Source organism: Musca autumnalis, unplaced genomic scaffold (genome assembly GCF_047663935.1).
Source record: "Musca autumnalis isolate F117 unplaced genomic scaffold, ASM4766393v1 scaffold_2, whole genome shotgun sequence".
NCBI lineage: Eukaryota > Metazoa > Arthropoda > Insecta > Diptera > Muscidae > Musca > Musca autumnalis.
This window is the reverse complement of record NW_027411755.1, coordinates 260,641,761-260,665,397: the sequence shown is the minus strand read 5'-3', so window position 1 is coordinate 260,665,397 and position 23,637 is coordinate 260,641,761. Positions and strand designations below refer to the sequence as shown.

Below are 23,637 nucleotides of genomic sequence, written 5' to 3'. Positions count from 1 at the left end.
GGGTTTCACTTTACAAAAAACTTTTGCGATAAAAATTATGGACATAGGTCCACGTTTTGATATAGACCCTCCCGATTTTCCGAATTTTGAAGATTTTACATATGTTTCACGCCCAAATACGCCGAAATGAGGATTCCCAATGGACCAAAGAACTTTTCTGATAAAAATTATGTACATAGGTCCACGTTTTGATATAGCTCCAATAGAACGGTATCGCCCGGTTTTCGGTATTTTCAGTATTCGTCAGGTCTTGCGAAATATTTTTACAGAAAATTGTTGGTATTGGTTCACGTTTTGATATAACCCCCGTGGAACAGTACCGATTGGATCCAAAATTTGGCTTTCGAAATATTTCGTCCAAACTTAGTTTAAGTTCGAAGATAGGTTATATCGGTCCACTCCTTCCGGTACCTCCCCCACAAAAGTTTGAAAATGTTCGGCAAATTTGTGCGCCCGATTCCTCTTGAAGGGAGTAAACGATTTGGTCCATACTTTGCACATCGTGAAATTTCTACTAGACTTAGATGAGGTTCCAATATGGACTCAATCGGTTCACTCCTTCGGGTACCTCCCACACAAAATTTCGGAGAAGTTCAGTTTAGGACCAGTTCTTGAATCGCTTCGTTTTTTGTTGTAGCATACGACGGTACAAGTTTCATCAGGGCCAGGTCCATACTTCCTGAGAAAATAGCCTATAAGGTGCAAAAAAACACTGTGACGCCGTGTGTAGTTGTTGGAGCTAAAGGTAACTCTCGAAAGGATCTGCCAATTCGGTCTATAATTTTGCCTTCGTAATATTTTGTGAAAATATAGTTTAGGTTCAAAGATAAACCATATCGGTCCACTCCTACAGGTACCTCCCCCACAAAAGTTCTAAAATATTCGGAAAAATTGTGCGCACGATAACTCTTGAAGGGAGTGACCGATTTGGTCCATACTTTACACATTTTCATAATATCTACCAGATATAGATCAGGTTCGAATATGGACTATATTTGTCCACTCCATCCCGTACCTCCCACACAAAATTTTGGATAAGTTCACTTTAAGACCTGCTATTGAATCACTTTGATTTTTGTTGAAGCAACTTACATTCGCTGCCTCAACTACGATGGTAAAAGTTGTTTCAGGGGCAAGTCCATACTTGTTGAGAAAACAGCCCGAAGGGTGTAAAAACCCCCTATGGCACCCCCATGGTCTATGTCGGTCCATTCATTTAAGTACCTTTTCCGCAAAATTTTTGAAGTTTTATCCTAATCATCATTTTTGTCGGTTCATACGACCAAAATTTTGAAGCCCCCCTAAATACATAAGTTTTTTGTGAAAAAAGTGTTTCAATTTGCACAGGCTGAGGGTATATCTCTGTCGGCAAAGCCGACTGGTACTTTTTTACTTGTTTCTTCTCAGTTTTATATGGAAACAAAATTACACAAATAACTAACAGCCCACTTTTATTTTTCTCTTTAATTTCAGATCTTCAATCAATGATCAACTTCCCCTCCATACACAGAACTTCCTGTAAAAACTTATAAATAAAAAAAAACACCACAACCAATCAGTACAGTACCCACACCTGACAAAAGCAATTCTTTTGAATGCCGCTGTTTTCGCCAGCCATTGTAAACTTAGTATGAGAGAAAAAGATCATTCTCCCAGAAAAATGCTTCCTAGCCCCAAACAAGGGTCTGTCTACCCTATTCTAGGCTCCATGCCCTACAGCAACTTCAATTCAAATGTACCTTATGATTTGTCATCACCAGCACGCAGCAACACTTCCTCGGCAGCAACGGCCCTTACCACTGCCCTGACGGCCTTGTATCAAACTCAAAAGGATTTGAAAAAAGAAAGAAGGCGTGGTCATAACGATCAACCCCTCGACTTAAGATTGGCCCACAAAAAACATGATGGTGGTGGTGGTGGGGGTGATGCGACGGGGACAGATGGTGGTGATTCCAATACCACCGAAATGATGGAAGATGAAAACAGCAATTTGGTAATGATAACTGGTGCACAAATGGACAAGTCTTGTCACAATTCCGAATGTAATAATAATACCAATACTAATTCTCGAGTCCTGCAAGATGGTGGTGGTTGTGGTGTTGGTGATAAAACCGCCGATCTCCATCTAATAAATGAATTAAACAATAACAACAACAATTTCCTGCTACAAAACAATCAAGCTTCTTTGCAAGAACAATTCGAAGCTTTGAACAGCAAAAAGATGCTAAGGGTATTAAGGGATCAAGCCAAATCATTACCAACCAATTTGGAACAACTGCCATTTTCTGTAACCGCCCTACATCCCACTTTACTCGAGACAATAGCCAAAGCAATGCCTCCTCTGCCGTATCGCAATCTCTTCTTCTTGCCAAGACCAAATCAGACAAATAATCCTGCAGCAAATGTAAGCCAGTTTCCGTTTTTCTCCTCCCCACCGGCGGCGGCCAGTAGTCTGGGTAAAGAGGCGAAAAAGAATACCACCACAGTGACGGCGACAACCACAACGCCTCCCATAGCCACAGCAGATTCCAATATGGCTGATCTGAAATTTGATGTTGCCGCCTCCAATAGAAACTCCCTAACCGAAAGTCTGGCCAATTCTTTGTTACTCAGTCAAAATGGCCCCACACCCACCACTACTCAAAACCCCACCACCAGCAGCAGTGGGCCACACTATCGCCAAAAGAGACCTGCGGTTAATCGTTCCAATGTCCCAGCTGGGGCCAATCATTTGTACAAATCCAAGGATCGTTACACGTGTAAATTTTGTGGCAAAGTATTTCCCCGTTCAGCGAATTTAACACGTCATCTGCGCACACACACCGGCGAACAACCCTACAAATGCAAATACTGTGAACGTTCCTTTAGTATATCGTCGAACCTGCAGAGACATGTGCGCAACATCCACAACAAGGAAAGACCATTCAAATGTGAAATTTGTGAACGCTGTTTTGGTCAGCAAACCAATCTCGATCGGCATCTAAAGAAACATGAAGCCGATGCTGTATCAATGGGTTTGGGCCTTAACGAACGCATACGTGGTGGCCTGCGACGATTTTGTGAAAATCCTGCCGAGGAATCCTACTTCGAAGAAATTCGTTCTTTTATGGGTAAAGTCACTCAATTGCCGCTGAATTCTACGACAGCCAGTGCCTCCTCCAAATTGGCATTAATGGATCATAGTACAACACCACATTCGGAACCTCATTCACCTGGTCGAAGTTCATCGTATGCTCCCTCAGATCCGGACTCTACGGCTAGTGGTTTGAGAATTATTATAAAGGAGGAACATAGCAATCACAGCAATGAATCGAATGAACAGCAGCAACAACAACAACAGCTTGGGCAAAGCAGTGATCAGCAACAACACCATCAAACTGTACCAACAAGTGGATCGGCTGCTTCCACACCACCTCCTCTTCATCGAAACGATGGTGGTAGTAGCAGTAATCGCGGTTCCCCTCTCAACATAAACACCACAAATAAACTAAGTCCTTTTGAAACATCGCCCATTAGAGAGTGTCCGACAACAACCTAACATTGAGTGAAATATTTTTATTTTAGTAATTTTTTTGTTCAGCTGGAAAGAAAGAGAAGAGGTAGAAAAGAAGAAGATACAAACTTACTTACTTACTTACTTAGCTGGCCCATTACAGAACATTTGTTCCATAGACCGAACTAAGAAAAGATATCCAATTCTCTCTGTTTTTCACTTCGCTTTCTGGAATACCGCGCCTTGTCATCTCTTCATCCACTTGTTTGCGCCATCTATTCTTTGGCCTGCCAATTCTGCGTGCACCGTAGCTCGAATTTATACGCCTTTTTAGCGGGTTCATCATCGCTCATTCTTATTATATGGCCTAGCCAACGCAATCGCCGCATCTCGATACGTTTAACTATATTGATGCCGTTGTATAGCAGATACAGCTCGTGGTTCATACGACGTCGATATTCACCGTCAACGCAAATCGGCCCGTTGATCTTTCGAAGATTTTTCCTCTCAAACACACCAAGCACTGCCTTATCTGCTTGCGCAACTACCCATGCTTCGGAGCCATACATTAGCACGGATAGTATCAGCGTTTTGTATAGTGTGTTATTTTTGTTTGACGAGATGTGGCTTTGTTTTTAAATTGCTTACTTAAACCATAGTAGCATCTGTTGGCCAATACAATTCTTCTTCTTATTTCACAACTGATGTTGTTTGTTGTGTTTATGGCAGTGCCGAGGTAGACGAAGTCTTTAGCTACCTCAAAATTATAGGTACCAACTTCTACAGTTGGTCCGAGCTCTATGGACGCTTTGCGCGTCGACACCATCAATTTGGTCTTTTCGCCGTTTACCGCCAGACCCACTTTCGTAGATTCTGCTCCGAACTTCCTAAAGGTATCAGTCACTTCCTTTACTGATCGTCCCATGATGTCTATGTCATCAGCATAAGCAAGTAACATGTGGCTATTGGTGTAAATTGTGCCATTTCTATTGACATTTGCATCTCGTATTACCTTTTCCAGCAAAATGTTGAATAGGTCACACGAAAGGCTGCCTCCTTGTCTGAAACCTCTTTTGGTACTGAACTGCTCGAAGAGGTTCTTTCCAATTTTAACTGAGGACCTAGTATCAGTTAAAGTCATCTTACAAATCCGAATGAGCTTTGCGGGGATACCAAATTCAGGCATTGCATGGAATACCTTTGATCGGAGGGGACTGTCGAATGCTGCTTTATAATCGACAAAGAGGTGATATGTGTCGATCTGCATCTCTTGGGTCTTCTCCAGGATTTGGCGCAGGGTAAATATCTGGTCAATGGTGGGCTTGCCAGGTCTAAAGCCATATTTTTGTGGTCCAATTATTTCGTTGACCATTGGCTTTAGTCGTTCGCACAATATACCTGACACTATCTTATAGGCAATAGGGAGAAGACTTGTGCCCCTATAGTTGGAGCATAAAGTTCTATCTCCTTTCTTATGGACGGGACACAGGATGCTCAGGTTCCAATCGTCTGGTACGCGTTCTTCCTGCCAGATGGAGCTAACTAGCTGATGCATACACCTTATCAGCGTATCGCCTTCGGTTTTAAAGAGCTCGGCTGGTAGGCCATCGGCTCCTGCAGCTTTATTATTCTTCAGCCGGTTGATTGCTGTTTTTACCTCATTTTCGCCGGGCGGTATACATTCTATACCATCTTCAGGGATTGGATCTGTGGTATCTTCGCTGGATACCAACAGATTTGAAAAATGGTCTTTCCATATCCTGAACACTATATCTGTATCTGTTACCAGATTACCTTGCTGGTCTCTACAGGAGGATGTGCCTGTACCAAAGCCATCTGTTTGATGTTTCACTCTTTGGTAGAATTTTCGGACTTCATTCTGGCTCCTGTACTCCTCGATTTTTTCACACTCCCGCTTTTCCATTTCTCTCTTTTTCTTGCGGAAAAGACGTTTCTCCTCTCTCCTTTTCTTCCGATATCTCTCTCGTGCGCTACGCGTTGCTACTAATTGTAAAGTAGTTCTATATGCCGCATTTTTAACTTCGGTAGCAGCACGACACTCCTGGTCATATCGTGAATTCCTTTGTGGAGGTCTCTGGTATCCAAGTATGGATTTTGCGGCTGTTTGCATGGAGGGGGCAATATTTTGCCATTGTGTTGTTATGTTATCGGGACAAGGAGTGCTCTCATTAAGCAATTGGACTAGTTGAGTGGAATATGCTGTGGCTATCTGTTGTGTTTGCAGCCTATCGATGTCCAACTTCCGCGTTGTGCCTGTTCGTGCTTTATTTGCAACGTTTAGACGGGTACGTACCTTTGCTGCAACAAGGTAATGGTCCGAATAAATGTTTGCCCCTCGGAACGATCGTACATCCAAAACGCTCGATGAATGTCTTTCATCTATCACAACATGATCAATTTGATTACTTGTTTTTTGATCTGGAGGCAGCCAGGTGCCCTTATGAATATCGAGATGCTTAAATCTGGTACTGCTAACTACCATGTTTCTTGCAGCTGCAAAGTCTATCAGCCTCATACCATTGTCAGATGTTTCACTGTCGAGACAGAAATTCCCGACTGTTGGGCCAAAGATATTCTCCTTTCCAATTTTGGCATTAAAATCGCCTAGTATAATTTTAATGTCATGGGCAGGGCAACGGTCATATGTTTCTTCTAAGCGCTCGTAAAATATATCTTTGGTCAGTTCGTCCTTGTCTTCAGTGGGAGCATGAGCGCAAATAAAGCTGATGTTGAAGAATTTTGCTTTTATTCGAATTGTAGCAAGTCTTTCATTCACTGGTATGAAGCTGGACACCAGGTATTTTAATCTCCGACCAACTACTAATACGCAACCAAACTCATGCTTTATGTCATGGCAGCTATAATACAGTGCGTTACCTTTAGGTGTTGTTGTGACGCCTTTCCCAATCCATCGTATTTCCTGTATGGCAGTAATATCGGCCTTGTACTTTTCATATACGTCTGCCAATGCGAAGCCTGCACCTTCTCTATAAAGAGTGCGAACATTCCAGGTGCATATTCGCAGATCATGGTCCTTAAAACGTTTGCGGGGTTCGTCAACTTTAGAGGGGTTTGTTTTTCTTTTCTTTCGTTTTTTCATAGTAGGCTGTTTTTTCTAGGGGAGGGTTACTAACCCTACGCCCAAACCCAAGTTGTTAACGTTCTTATGGGTGAACGCGCGGTACATGTTAGCTCACTACCTTTAACGGGTGTTAAAGGCAGTGTCCCAGGTGACACCACGGGGAGGTCAGTGTCCACTTGAGATGAAAGAGGGATCAAGATAAATCCTGGGCTTTGTCATGTTAAAACCGGTCAGGACCGTTCCTTGGTATCTTCCATCCCCTACGTCAGCCGTATGGCTATTGAGGGTGCACTGTTTAAAATAATGGCTGTAGGCTTCATTAAACCAAATCCGTCTCAGACAACTTGGTATGATCTAGCCATGGCCGTCCGTTTGCCTTGCTGTCTGTGGTTAACACGATGATTCTCGAAGGGAGTAAATGATTTGGTCCACCACTTCGATCGACTCCTTTGGGTATCTCCCCCACATAAGTTCAAAAATTGTTCATCTACTTCAGTTTAATGGCTGTTAGAGAATAATTTTGGAAAATCATACAATTCGTTTCTTGGCAAAGTCCATACTTCCTGAGATTTTTACTTACTCGTTTATTTTGGACCTCTTTTACCTTGTAGGTCTCATACCTGATGGTATTGCCTCCTGTACTCGTCTTGGTAGTCGATTGCCTGGCATTCTGGCAACATGCCCAAAGCATCTTAGGCTATTTGGTTTAATTCTGTTCTTTAGCAGCAACTAGCCACAGATATTTCATTTCTGCAGTCTGAATTATGCGTTGATTTCCTGATAATGTACCAAAAGCTCTTTTCGGTAGGTATTGTGTCCACCAATGACTTTAGTTGGTTATTGTAGCATTTGTAGAGATTTCGGGTCATTTTCTCAAAAGCATGACCTGCCCACAAAGACTTAATGAAAATCAAGTTTCAAGATTTTGGCCTAAAATGTTTCAATATTCAAGCCACTCCTTCACACACAAAAGTGCAAATAAGCCCAAGTTCTTCACTACCGGTGGTCTTTCCGATCTTTACTACAACGTTATCATCTTATTCACCCCGCTTAATTAGTGTTCTGAATTTATAGATGTTATTGCTGTAGAGTGCGTTAATTGGATCGGTCTGTGGAACATATTAGGACCGATGTTTCTGATACAAAGCCGAAATTATTATTTTTAAAATAAAGGATATTTTAAAATGTCATTAAGGTCCACCACTCCTGTTACTGGTTTTTGTACAGTCCTCATAGGCTGAGAATATTTAGCTGTTGACATATCGGAGCGAAGCTGGAATTGGGTCAATTTGTGGACTCTTAATATTTTTTACTGTCTTTATTTAAAATTGATTTTCTTTGAAGTATCTTCTTTACCTTTTCTACAAGCCTACACAAGTATAAAAATTAATATTTGTCCTATTTTTTAAAATAAATAAAACTCCCTATGTAAGTATCAATTAAATCCAAACTTCTTTCAGAAACATATGTTTCTATAAAACACAACTACAACAATTTCCTTTAAAGAAAATGAAATATGTATTCCATTACTAAACTAAGTTTGAATATTTTTTTAATAATTTTGTAAACTATTTAGCATTTGTATTGTATACTACTCCACTCCTCCTCCTCCTCCTCCTATTTAAAGGACATTTTCTTATCAACGATATCAACATTCCAGTTAAATTTTAGATTTATTGTAAATATAATTTTTTTATGAAGAAACTCCTCGAATCCCTTCAGTATGTAATTAAAAAATGTATTTAAGTTATACAAAGTTGTTCATAATCCATAGTTAGCTTGTCATGTAAACAAAGAATGTTAAGAGGAGCTCGCTCCCCTCCCCCATGTATGTATGTAATGTAAAAATAATATATAATATGAATGCATTTTGTAAAATATAGAATTGTAAGTGCAAAACATAAATTAGAAATGTATTTAAAATTGTACATCACATTATTTTGTCTTTTGTTTTTAAGAATTAGGTAAAATGTTTTATTATTGAGAATTTATGTTTTATTTCTTAAATAAATGTTTTTGCAAAAATTAAAACAAAAAAATTGAATTTTTATTATTCATATGTTAGAGAACAAGTTAAAAAGTGTCAGTGGATTTTGCCGACGGAGTTATACCCTCAGCCAATGTGAAGTGAAACTTTCACCTACGGACAGATCGAATGTATTTAAGGTCTCTTCCGAATTTTGTGGCCGTTTGTGGACATTTGAACTTGCCGACAAAAATGTGGATTAGGAATTAACTGCACTACACACACAAATGTTGAACTTTTGTAGGGCAGGTACCCTCAGGGAGGACCGGTATGGGTCATTTTAGAAGTTAAACTAAATTTTGATAAAATATTAGGAGATGCAAAGTTTGGACCAAATTGGTTGCCCCATTCAAGTGATATCGTCCTAGCATTTTAGTGACATTTTTTAAATATTGGGAGAAGTACCGAAAGATGTGGGCCGGTATTGCCTATGAAACAAAGTTTGGATATAATATGACGAAGACCAAATGTTGGACAAAATCGGTTGAACAGTTCGAGAGTTATCGTGCTCTCCGACCGCCACATATGGTGACATAGGGGTTTTTTACACCTTGCGGGCTGTTTTCCCAAAAAATATGGACTTGCCCCTGAAAAAACTTTTACCGTCGTAATGAAGGTAGCGAATGCAAATCGCTTCAACAAAAATCATACTGATTCGAGAGCAGGTCTTAAAGGGAACTTATCTGAAATGTTGTGTGAGAGGTACCAGAAGTAGTAGACAAATATAGTCCATATTCGAACCTGATCTATATCTGGTAGATATATTAGGATGTGCAAAGTATAGATTACATCGGTCACTCCCTTCAAGAGTTATCGTACGCACAAATTTTCCGAACATTTTCGAACTTTTTTGGGGGATGTACCGGAAGGAGTGGACCGATATAATCCATCTATGAGCTTTAACTAAGTTTGGACAAAATATTACGAAAGCCAAATTTTGAACCGAATCGGCAGATCCGTTCGAGAGTTATCTTGCGCTCCAACCACTACACACGGTGTCATAGGGTTTTTTTTTGTAACTTTCAGGCTATTTTCTCAGGAAGTATGGACTTGCCCCTAATGAAACTTACAGCGTCGTATAGAGGACAGCGAATACAACTTGCGTAAACAAAAATCAAAACGATTCAAGACCAGGTCCTAAACTGAACTTTTCCGAAATTTTGTGTGGGAGGTACCCGAAGGATTGCACCGATTGAGTCCATATTGGAACCGCATCTAAGTTTGGTAGAAATTACACGATGTGCAAAGTATGGACCAAATCGGTTACTCCCTACAAGATTTATCGTGCGCACAAGTTTTGCGACAATTTTTGAATATTTGTGGGAGAGGTACCTGAAGGAGTGGACCTATATGGCCCATCTTCGAACTTAAATCGAATCTGGACAAAATATTTCGATACCCAAAATTTGAACTGAATCGATTGATCCGTTCGAGAGTTATCGTGCGCACCAGCCAGCCAGACAGACGGACAGACGGACGGACATTGCTAGATCTACTCAAAATTGTCTGAAACGGATATCGTACAAACAAACTTGAGGTCTAAAACCATTATTTCGATGAGGCACATTTTTGGTCGTATCAAAGTGTAAATACCCTCTTTAGCCTAAAGGCTGAGGGTATAATAAGGGGACCCACGTGTGAAATAACAAGTAAGAAAGTATCAGTCAGCTGAGCCGACAGAGATATACCCTCAGCCACGTACCCGAAGAAAAAGAGTTAACACAATACTTCTGTAGGTTTTTTAGCTGTTGGGAAAATTTTCCAGGATGGAAAGGGCCGCAAAAAACTACATGTTGCAACAAAATTCAGAATGATCCAAGATGAGTGCATTTTTTCCAAACTTTGGGTAGGGTGTATCCATAGGAGTGATCCGATGTAGTACATATTCGGACCTAATACAAATCTATAGGAAATATTTTTTTTCTTTATTAGTTTTTGGATATTTTCCTTACAGACTATATAATTAAATATGTTGTACTTAATTTTCTGAATTTAAATATATTACAATTGTACTTTTCAATTTACAAAGTTTGAGCTAAATCGATTTCTCTCTTAAAGGGTTATTTTACACAATAGCCAGTTTAGGTGTTGCCGATGAGTGGACCGATATAGTCCATATTAGAACTCGATCTATGCCTGAAAGTAATATTACCAATAGCAAAGTTTGGCTCAATTCGGTTATTCCCTCCTAGAGTTATCATGCCCACAATCTTGGCGAACAATTTTTGGGGGAGGTACCGGAAGGAGTGGACCGATATGGTCTATCTTCAAATTTAAACTAAGTTTGGACAAAATGTTGATCCGTTCGAGAGTTATCGTGCACTCCAACTACGACACATGGTATTATATGGTTTGTTTGCAGTTTTCGTGCTGATTTCTGAGGATATATGGACTTGCTCCTGAAAAAAATTATATCGTCGTAATGGGGGTAGTGAATACAAGTGGCTGCAACAAAAATCAAAGCGATTCGAGAGCAAGTCCTTAACTGCACTTAAGCAAAATTTTGTGTGGGAGGTACCCGAAAGAGTGAACCAATAGGGTGCATATTGGAACCTCATCTATGTCTGGTAGAAATGTCACGATGTGCATAGTATGGACTAATTCGGTTACTCCCTTCAAGAGTTATCGTGCGGACAATTTTTCCGAACATTTTTGAACTTTTGTGGGGGAGGTACCTGAAGGAGTGGACCGATATGGCCCATCTTCGAACTTAAATCAAATCTGGACAAAATATTTCGATACCCAAAATTTGAACCGAATCGATTGATCCGTTCGAGAGTAATCGTGCGCACCAGCCAGCCAGACAGACAGACGGACAGACAGACAGACAGACAGACGGACGGACATTGCTAGATCGACTCAAAATTGTCTGAAACGGATATCGTACAAACATACTTGGGGTCTAAAACCATTATTTCGATGAGGCACATTTTTGGCCGTATCAAAGCGTAAATACCCTCTTTAGCCTAAAGGCTGAGGGTATAAAAAGGCAAGAATGTTGTATTTAAATTATATCGTTAAAAGTGTTGATCGAATCGATTGATGTCGAATCCTTCAGATCATTAAGGGAATTTTATGTGTTTTATGAGCAACGGAAGTGTAGCTACTCCAATCTGAATATATCGCACCTGTTCAACAAGAGGGTGGTAACTCAACATTTAAACTAAGTGAGCAGCTTAAAAACAAGTGAGTCAAGGTGATACCCTACACCACTACCCCTGTGCACAAGCTTTTGACTGGTAAAATTCAAAATATTAAAATTGTGATAGCTTAGCACCTTTGCTCTGAATGTCTTCATTAATACAGGTAAATTTTGTTGAAACGCCTCGTTAGTACAACTCAACTAAAAAAATGGAAAAGTGGAATATACGCCAATTATGAATAGGCTTCTTTCTCTGTGAGACCCCCATCAACTCCCAAAAATTCGTGAGGATCCGATCAAAATTCCGACCTGTAGTGTGATTGCACAAAAAATGGAAAAAGGGATGCATTACCAACTATTGCGATATATCTGTTGTTTGACCACCTATGACAACCTACTTCACATCGTTATAAAGCTGATATTTTCTACTTTCCTTGGTTTTGCTTTTGATATACCCCTTATAGAAGCGGAGATATTCGCTTGGAATAAAACGTTGACTTTTTCTCCAAATAAGTTGTTTGCCCATTCCGACCCCTTAATAATATCCCACCATTACCAAAATGACCCCCATTAACACCCAAAATTGAAATGAAAAGTTGAGTTCTATTAGCGGTTACTGCGATATCTTCGTTGTTTGACCACCTATGACAACAACCCATATAGAAGCGGAGACATTAGCTTTGAAATAACATTTTGACTTTTTCTCCAAATAAGTTTTTTGCCCATTCCAACACCTGAATATTATCCGACCATCATCAAAATCAACAGGCTTCTTCCCTTCATCAACAACCAAAATTTGGTGACGATCGGATTAAAATTGAGGCCTGTAGCGAGATCACAAGGTTTAGATGGACAGACCGACAGATGGACGGACACACATAGCCAGATCGACTCAGCCCGTCGAGACATTCATTTTGGTATATGATAAAAATCAAATTTCCTTTACAATTCCATTTGAATAAAAAAATAAAAAAAAAATTGCGAGCACATCTACGATTTTTGGTATAGAGGTTGCGGAAAAAATTCTGATTTCAAATCTGTTCCCGTTCACAAAATTGGCCGATGCGCGCAAAAGTTATTGCGGTTTTTATTCTCTTATAAAGAAAAAATATTTTAAAATTGTTTATTTGTTGTATTGAGAAAATGTATGCATATATCAGTAACAGCCTTTGATATCCATCCGTACATTCACCATAATTTCTAAAATTTGTTTTTATTTTCGCGGAAAATCCAAAAATCTAAAAAAACTGGGTGTAAATCTAATTTATATTACCTCAGAGTCCGTATAAACCTCTAAAAATAAATTAGAAACATTGTGGCGTTTTTTATTGGGATAGCGTTTGCAATTTTGTTTTTTCAAAATAGTCTGGCTTAATCCCATTGTTGTTGTTTTAATATTTTAAAACAACTATTTTATTAGTGGAAAAGATTTGGCATTGTTCGCCAAGGGGTAAGGCAGGGAATACTATAGTTTCGATCCACGCCACGTCGGTTAATGCGCATCCGATTTTGGATACAGGGAATCAATCTCTATCAATATCTATGCATATTTCGATGTTTCATTCAGCGACCATTGTGTGCCGTCAGTTGCATCTCACAATGCCAATATACTTAAAGTGCGTAAAAGTCATACAATGTGCATACGATTTTTATGCGCATCCGGTTTCATTAGCGCCCATCAAAAATACGTCAATACACACCTACTTCAAATAGATTCTTCAAAAACCGCGGATATGCCTCCACATTCTATTTTGCGTAAAAGACTCGTATTACTCGCGTATCTCTGTAATTTATGACACTCGTTTTCGCAAATATTATAATCGCGTATAAAGAATTCCATTCATGTAAAAATTTTTAAAGAAAATCTCGGTTTAGTACGCGGATTTGTCAAAATATATTTTTGCATTTTTTACTATTTTCTATTTAGGTACCCTATATCCGCGGTTTTAGTGGATGGATTCGATCGCGGAAGGGCTCATTAGATCCGTCGCGTAAAAAAAACTAAATTCACGCGGGGTTCAAAGGAAATTGAATGACACTTGTAAATTTTAAACGCAAAAAATAGGTTTTTTTAAGAAAATTTACACATCAAATTTTGGCCTTTAGACTCCAATTACAGTCGAAATCGCTTATAACGTCGGCCAAGGGACCGACGGAATTTGTCGCTATAACCGATAGTCGTTATAAGCGATAGGGCTATAAAGGGCCCCAGAGATTTGAGACTTTTGGATATCGTCGTTATAACCGATATGACGTTATAAACGACGACGTTATAAGCGATTTCGACGTACTAGGAAGTAATATGTACACTCGTGAGATATACAGTAAACGACGTAAAATCACGAGTTCTATAATCTTATTAGGGGCTTGGAAAGTTATCTTGTTGTGCGTCCGGATTATTAAAAAAAAATTCAAAAAACCCCGAAATTCCGACTTCAAAATGTCAGCACCAATTTTAGGTGGATGCAGTGGATATATCGATATATCATACACTAGTATCATGTTGCCCATGGAGCATTCTGTTATTCTTTCTTTGAGCATAGGTCTATAAAGTGTACGATTAAGCCAGAAATCGGAAGGGAACATAAAACAAGTAAAAAAGTGTCAGTCGGCTTTGCCGACAGATATAAACCCTCAACCAATGTGAAGCGAAACTTTCGCCTCCGGACAGATCAAATGTATTTAAGGTCTCTTAAGAATTTTGTGGCCCTTTTGGACATTTGAACTTGCCGACAACAATGTGGATTAGGAATTAACTGCATAAAGACACAATTGTTGAACTTTTGTAGGGCAGGTACCCTTAGGGAGGACCGATACGGGCCATTTTAGAAGTTAAACTAAATTTTGATAAAATATTAGAGATCCAAAGTTTGGACCAAATTGATTGCCCTATTCAAGTGATATCGTCCTAGCATTTTAGTGACATTTTTTAAATATTGGGGAGAAGTACCGAAAAATTTGGACCGGTATTGCCCATGAAACTAAGTTTGGATATAATATGACGAAGACCAAATGTTGGACCAAATCGGTTGAACAGTTCGTGCTCTCCGACTGCCACATATGGTTACATAGGGGTTTTTTACACCTTTCGGGCTGTTTTCCCAAGAAATATGGACTTGCCCCTGAAAAAACTTTTACCGTCGTAATGGCGGTAGCGAATGCAAATCGCTTCAACAAAAATCAAAGTGATTCGAGAGCAGATCTTAAAGTGAACTTATCCGAAATTTTGTGTGAGAGGTACCAGAAGGAGTAGACAAATATAGTCTATATTCGAACCTGATCTATATCTGGCAAATATATTAGGATGTGCAAAGTGTAGATTAGATCGGTCACTTCCTTCAACTGTTATCGTGCGCAAATTTTTTCCGAACATTTTTGAAGTTTTGTGGGGGAGTTACCTGAAAGAGTGGACCGATATAGGCCATCTTCGAATTTAAACTATGTTTTGATAAAATATTACGGAGGCCACACTTTTGGACCGAACCTACATATCCGTTCGAGAGTTTTCTTGCGCTCCAACCACTACACAAGGTGTCATTGGGGCTTTTTGCAACTTTCCGCCCATTTTCTCAGGAAGTATGGACTTGCCCCTGATGAAACTTGTACCATCATATGAGGGGAAGTGAATACAAGTTGTTGCAACAAAAATCAAAGTGATTCGAGAGCAGGTCCTAAACTGAACTTATCCGAAATTTTGTGTGGGAGTTACAAGAAGGAGTGAGTCCATATTGGAACCGCATCTAAGTCTGGTAGAAATTTCACGATGTGCAAAATATGGACCAAATCTGTTACTCCCTTCAAGAGTTATCATGCCCACAAATTTTCCGAACATTTTGGAACTTTTGTGGGGGAGGTACCGGAAGGAGTGGACCGATATAGCTCATTTTCGAACTTAAACCAAGTTTGGACAAAATATTACGAAAGCCAAAATTTGAACGGAATCGGTTAATCTGTTTGAGAGTTATCGTGCGCACCAGCCAGACAGACGGACGAACATTGCTTAATCAAATCCAAATTGTCTGAAACACATTTCGTCCAAACATACTTGGAGTCTAAAGCCATTATTTCGATGAGGCACATTTTGCCCGTATGAAAGTGTATATGGTAAATTTCAAATTTCTTTTGCAATTCCATTGGAAGAAATGTTAAAACATTTTTTGCGAGCACATCCGCAATTTTTGGAACATAGATTAAGAAAAAAGTCGTGGTTTTAAATCTGCTGGCGTTCACAAAATTGGATGCTGCGCTCCAAAGTTATAAGGACAAAGGACAATTTAAGAAAGATTGAGAGGTTGTATAACATGATTTTGCGTTTTGTTTTTAAGTTAAAGCGTTATGATCATGTATCCAGCTACTCACTGCATTTTTTGGGAGTTCCCTTTAACATATATGTTGAACAACGTTTATTGAAAATGTTTTATTCTATAGTCCGCACTAATTGCCCTGAGTTGTTGCGCAACAAGTTCATTTTTTCGCGTTCAAATCGCCAAACACAACTTATATTTCCTCACTTTTCTTCCATGATTTTCGAGCGGTCGTTCATTGTAAGGGTAGCACGGATATGGAACCAACTTCCCGTGCTATTACGTACTTTCGCAATTCCTGTCCATATATTTGCAAGAAAATATGCTGAATTTGCCCTTAATCGAATTTAATTTGCTGTTTGATTAACAGTGTTACCATGAAAAATCAACTGACGTTTCGGAAGTAAGTAACTAAATTATTGCAAATGATGATTTTTTAAAAATTTAGATTTTTAAATAAGAATTACTACAAGAAATCCTTTTAATAATGTAGGGGTTTTGTACATATGAGTAAAATATCGATATCGAAAATAACAAAAACAACAATCAAAACGTATAGGAACATGTTTTTTGGCAACTACACGCAGAGAAAAATATTGTTGGAGCAATCATATTTTTAGAATAAAATAGCGTATTTTAAAAATCTGAAAATATATATTGTTGTTTCAGGAACCATAATGACACAAAATATATTGTTGGACCAACAACATATATTTCCAGATTTTTAAAATACACAATTTTGTTCTTAGAATATGATTACTCCTACAATATCTCTTTTCTGCGTGTAAGTGCATAATAATTGAACATGCAATAAAAAAGCGTAATTCTCCGCGATTTTTTGCAATAAAGGATTTTTATGACTTTAACGGTACATGGAGATGTAATCTCTTGACCCATCATAACTTGTTGTCATTAGTGCAACAAAGGCGGTACATTCGAAAAAACACAACGACCGGTAAACGTGCTTCGGAAAAGTTGATACATTTGGCCTATTCCAATTATGGTACATGGTAAATCCGGCGTAGAAATTCTGAAATCACCTTTTTAGACTGAGAACGGTGTACAACATTATATACCGCGCCGAGATAGAAGGAAGGCTCAATCTGAAGGTCCCCTGACCCCTCGAATTGAAAGAAGAATAATTAAAGAAATCAACGGTAGACCCCAAACCAGCCTCTGAATATTGGTCCTTCTTATTGAAAACTATTTTGGAGTAAGAGTACCACGTGGCAATAAATGCCACTCTTATTACACAATATAAATACTACAAAGACAACGACACTAAACATAAATCTTATTTATGTAGGACTTGGTTTTCATACAACTGCACCAAAATCATCGACATCCTGTCCAGATATCAACTACATCGGAAATTAATGGGTACACCTAATAGGAGTGACTTAATAAAATACTTTAAATAAAAGTGGCAAAAATACCATTGTGATATGATATTCCGAAACTTCTTTGATGCCGTTTCAAATCCTCGAACCAACTTGTCCACTTGAAAGGCGCTAATGTATGTATATACATTTATCTTAGATCCGCCTGTATAGTGAAATGTATTTATTTTATTTTTTTATTTATTTACCTACAGTTTACGTATCGCAACTTGGAATAACTACATTTAGTCAGACAAAGCTGAGCAAGTTGGACATGTAATTAATAGGATCAATCACAATACAATGCTGGTGATTGCGTTATATTTTACTCCGTAAAGTTCCAATCTTTTTCGATGAGACCGCTACGCCATTGATGTCAAGGTATTTAGCTGAGAATTAAAGATTAAATGCCATTCAATAACTAAATATTCTGAACTAAAATGGAATAATTAGTTTTCATTCCTGTCTTCAACTTTACGTGGGTACGTTAAAATGTCAGATAATGTACATAAAATGATTCATTCGGGAGGCCCTTTTTTATGGTGCATATATCTAACTATGTATGTTGACAATTTTTAGTGTGCTAGAAATTGGGAGGTACCGTTATTTAGGGGTTATAATAAAACATGGACCTATGTTGACAGTTTTTGATGGGAGTCTTTAATGTCAAATAACTCCTAATTCGGTTAAAAATTGTAACTAAAATCCTCAAAATACCGAAAATCGGTACATAAAGTGGGAACTTCAAATGTCATTAACAGCTAGTTCGGAGGTACCCTTATATGTGGGCTATACGAAAATATGAACTTAAATGAACAATTTTTGTTGCAGAATTTTTGTTGGCTCTTAAATTTCAAATTACAGAAAGTTCGTCCACAAAAATAAAGCTAAGGTACGGAAAATCGGGAGGTTTGTTTTGGGGCTATACCAAAACTTGGACCTACGTTCGGTTAAACATTTTAAGTAAAATGCTCAAAGTACCGAAAATCGGGAGGTATCGTTATATTGGGGCTATGTTGAAAATTGTTGATGCAGATGTGTGGTGACCACTACAACCTTCAAATGTCAAATTACAGTTAGTTCGGTTAAAACTTGTAGCTAAAATTGCCAAATTACTGAAAATCGGTGGGTACTGTTATAAGGGAGCTATATCCAAACATGGACCTATGTTGACAATTTTTGATGGAGAGGTGTTGTGACCACTAAGAACTTCAAATGTCAAATTACTGCTAGTTCGGTTTAATATTATAGCTAAAATCATCAAATTACTGAAAATCGGGAGGTACCGTTATATGGGGGCTTTATCCATACATGGACCTTTCTTGACAATTTTTGGTGGAGAGGTGTGGTGACCACTAAGAACTTCAAATGTCAAATCTTCAAATTACAGCTAATTCTGTTAAAACTTGTAGGTAAAATTCTCAAAATACCGAAAATCGGGAAGGTACCGTTATATGGGGCTATACCAAAACATGGACCTATGTTCATAATTTTTTCGAATATAAGTTTTTTGGTCACTAAGAACCCTAAATATCAAATTATATCTAATTCGGTCTAGAAATGTGACTTAAAACGTCAAAATACCTGAAATCGGGCGTTAACGTTATATGGGGGCTATTCCAAAACATGGACCTATGTCCACTAGTTTTGTTATTTAAGTTTATTGACACTTAAGAACCCTAAATATCAAATTATAGCTAATTTGGTCTAGAAATGTGACTTAAAATGTCAAAATACCTGAAATCGGGCGTTAACGTTATATGAACCTATGTCAACTAGTTTTGTTATATAAGTTTATTGACACTTAAGAACCCTAAATGTCAAATTATAGCTAAATCGGTCTGAAAATGTAGCTAAAAACGTCAAAATACCGTAAATCGGGGGGTACCGTTATATGGGGGCTATACCAAAACGTGGACCTATGTTCACAAGTTTCGTTATATAAGTTTATTGACACTTAAGAACCCTAAATGTTAAATTATATCTAAATCGGTCTGAAAATGTAGCTAAAAACGTCAAAATACCGTAAATGGGGGGGTACCGTTATATGGGGGCTATACCAAAACGTGGACCTATGTGCACAAGTTTTGTTATACAAGTTTACTGACACTTAAGAAACCTAAATGTCAATTTATAGCTAAATCGGTTTGAAAATGTAGCTAAAAACGTCAAAATACCGTAAATCGGGGGTACCGTTATATGGGGGCTATACCAAAACGTGGACCTATGTCCACAAGTTTTGTTATATAAGTTTATTGACACTTAAGAACCCTAAATGTTAAATTATATCTAAATCGGTCGGAAAATGTAGGTAAAAACGTCAAAATACCGTAAATCGGGGGTACCGTTATATGGGGGCTATACCAAAACGTGGACCTATGTTCACAAGTTTTGTTATATAAGTTTATTGACACTTAAGAACCCTAAATGTCAAATTATAGCTAAATCGGTCTGAAAATGTAAATAAAAACGTCAAAATACCGTAAATCGGGGGGTACCGTTATATGGGGCCTATACCAAAACGTGGACCGATATAGCCCATCATCGAACTTGACCTGCCTTCAAACAAACGAAGCCTTTTCCCAAAATTTCAGCGTCCTATCTCTATTTTTGTGGATGCTAGAGTGATTACCACAGACGGACGGACGTGCACAGATCGACTCAGAATTTTACCCTGATCAAGAATATATATACTTTATAGGGTCGCAAATGAGTATTTCAATGCGTTACAAACGGAAAAACATACTATGGTGGAGGGTATAAAAATCAAATGTTGTTCGTTGGTAATTGCAATAGTTGAGCACGACTGGACCGATTTGGATATTTTTTTTATAAATGTTCGTCATAGCCAAACTTAGGTCTTTATGGAAGGAAAAATTGACCACGCCCAAAAAAAAAAAACACTATAATTACAAAAATTACGAATGTATCGGTGTGAAAATTAATTTTGGAGACAATGGTCTGGTAAACTGTTTTCATCGATTGGACAATAAATGTGGTCTGTAGAGTGATTATGTCCCATACACATTTTAGAGAAATCGCTCTACAGACCACATTTATTGTCCAATCGATGAAAAGAGTTTACCAGTTCTTTGTAGTGGCTAAACAAGTAATCCTACAAAAAGTTTTAAAAATCGGATCAGGGGCCTAATTACGTGATTCGATATCGAGTTGTTTCGACCCGAGTACTCAAAGTTGGGATGACAACATTCGTTATCGAGTAAAATTATCGAGAAATTGAGCATAAATTTGCGAGTAATTTCTCGTAGCCAAATGACCTATCGTAAACAAACGAAATGAAAGATTTCTTATTGTATTTTTGTTTAAAATGTAAAAAATTGTTGTTTATTGACGGTTTATAGAGGAAAAATGATATTAGTAAATAATTGTGAGCATTCTTTACACAAAATAACAAGAGAAATTGGGAAAAGTCCTTTTCAGTCGTTTTGAGAAATTGTGATAAAATTAGAATTAAAATAAATACATATGCATTCTATCATTAACCAAAAATTAGTGTTTGCAGTCGTTAAAATACAAGTTGAAAAAATATGAATTTCTGCAAAACAAAAAAATATTTATGGCCTGTTTCACTAAGACGATTCGAACAGAAATTCGTTCGAACTACTACCAAACTTCTGTTTTTTTGAAAAATATTTGATTTATGTTTGTTTTCAATCAAACAAAAATATTCTACAACAATAGGAGCTTGGTCGTAGTTCGAACGAATTTGAATTCGAATCGTCTTAGAGAAACAGGCCATTAATATTAATAGCCTTCACTTTATAGGTGAACAACTTTTAATAAAGTGCATTTTAAACAGTTCATCCCCCGTTGTTTACCAAAGGAAATACTCTCTCAGAGAGGCTAAGTCAAAACACCCACCAAATTCTCTCATTTATTTTGAGAGAGAATTATTAAGGTAGATGTATTAGCAAACTGTAACAAGAATGTCAAAACAATTTTGCAAACATTACTAATTTTCATATTTTCTTAGCACAACTTCATTCCAAAATTATTATTCAATGTATTGTTCAAAAAATTCCACAAATATTTACATTTTTCTTCCATAATTTTGTTTTTTAGTTTTTGCTTTGAAATAAACACATTTTTTTGACATCTACCTTCATAAAATTCCCTGAAGAACACATAGTCGATTACCGGTTACTCTCGAAACATTCGATCAACGATTTCGATCGAGTCTTATCATGCCGTTTTTTTCTCGTGTCGAAAACTTATTCACGAGTAAATTCACGATCGAATCGACTCACATAATTAGGCCCCAGATTTTAGTATTAGCTATATAAAGGGCCCATGGAAACTTTGATACCCCAGTGGCAATCTTAATTTTTAACAAAACTAAACATTTTAGGAGGGTGCCGCATAAAAAAATTCGACATCGATTTTTTAAAACCATTCTACTATACATGTTACAGGTCCTTATTGAAAGGAAAATATATTATCGGCTTAACATGTTAAGCACATGCCGTAGCATTGCAAACAGGTAAAGCCAAATATTTACGAAGGATTGGGTCGTAATCTTTTACATAATGTTGCAATCCATATTCTGACGGCAGAAAAATCTGTAGTTTTCCTTTCATATGAAAAGATTTTTTCCTGTTAAATATCACAATTATAATATATAGACGTTATTCCAAGAGTACAAATTTGCCGCTAAGTTTTTCAGTTCCCCAAACATATACATAGCGATTATGAATCTTCACGTAGGGAGCTACTCACAAGTGAGTTGCAGTTCACTTTCACCTGCTCGAGCTATTATGATTGAGCAGGGAGGAGCACAAAAAGTGAACAAGGGTTGACAAGTCGGAAAATGGAAAATAATGGCGCGACTTGTGAACCCTTGAAATAATAATTTGTGTTGCCATACCGTCATTTTTTGCACAAATAACTTTGAGATTAATTAATTCTTATTTTTTGTATAAAAAATAAATAAATTTTCAAATTAATAAACAATTCTAGCAAGAAAAATGTCAGTTATTAACAATCCACTGTAAAAGAACATGGATATTGGTAAAAGAAAATACAACATTAAAACAACATGGCAACATCTGTAACAGCTGTTCTTTTGTTTTGGCAGATATGTGAAAATTGTTTATTTACACTGAAGAATTCGTGAAATTTATTGGAAAATCGTAAAAAAGTGAACAAATGTCGTTTAAAAACGCCATTAAATGGCTACAATAAGTAAATGTTTAATGTTGCATTTTGGGTGATAACAGAAATGGCAAATTCTGAGGAATACCAAGGAAATGAAGTGGAAGTTGTGTTTAGCACCATCTCCCATTCTTTCCAAGACTGCGACCCCAAAAGATCCAAATCGTGTACATTACTCTCTCTAGGAATAACAATTGCAGACATGGGTTGCTCCTGATTGGGTCCTTGTATAGTTGTGAGCCGCTTTATGCAGAATGTACCTTTTTGATCTGTCCATACATGAAAACTCGATTTAGGCCTTCCTTCACTGATACATACCACGGGCAACGTTTTAGTTACAGTACTTGCTCGGGCATTACCGTGAGATAGGGATGGCTCTCACGGTAATGCCCGAGCAAGTACTGTAACTAAAACGTTGGGTGGGTTGGCCCGACACACTAGGTCCATCAAGAATGATCTTCACGTTCTAGAGAGGGAAGCCCAACCATACTGGATAGAATCCCTTGCTCAACAAGCATTTCAAGTAGTTTTGAATAGCTTTCACATAGTCGCAGGTTCTAATGTAAACAAATATAGTGTGAATAAAGTCCACAACAAACCAGAGTAGTTTTTGCTCAACTGTACTTGGGATATTGCAGTCGTCTAAATTCTTAGGCAAATATTGATAGCACCATGCACAGCACTCTGCGTCTTTTAATGGTGCGATGCCAAACCTAGTCATATAACTCCAGTGGATAGTTACATGCCATTCTTGGAACTGAAGGTAGACCCAATTTTGTACCAAATTCTGAAAGAATTCAGAGATTCAGACCGAATTCGTAAAGAACTCTAAAAAAATGTTAGCGGTCAATGTCCTAAGCTTTAAAAAACAAGAACATTCGTTTTATGCAACTATAAACATTATGGTAGAAATTTATAATAATGATATTTCTTTCTTTTTATAAGAATAAAAACAAAAACGCCCATTTTTTTTTAAATTTTTAAGTTGACCTCAAGCCAAATTAAAACCAAAGAAAAT

The 23,637-nt window shown here is 37.8% G+C and overlaps 1 protein-coding gene across 1 annotated transcript in view; it reads left to right on the top strand.

Annotated features, from left to right (window-relative positions):
- The window catches only part of LOC141391958 (uncharacterized), a 117,950-nt gene extending 109,315 nt beyond the window's left edge, over positions 1 to 8,635 (top strand). The window contains exon 2 of the mRNA XM_073964744.1: positions 1,474 to 8,635. Coding sequence (XP_073820845.1) covers positions 1,631 to 3,538 — 1,908 coding nt within the window. The 5' untranslated portion in view covers positions 1,474 to 1,630 and the 3' untranslated portion in view covers positions 3,539 to 8,635. The remainder of the gene's footprint in view (positions 1 to 1,473) is intronic.
- Positions 8,636 to 23,637: the final 15,002 nt, after the last annotated feature.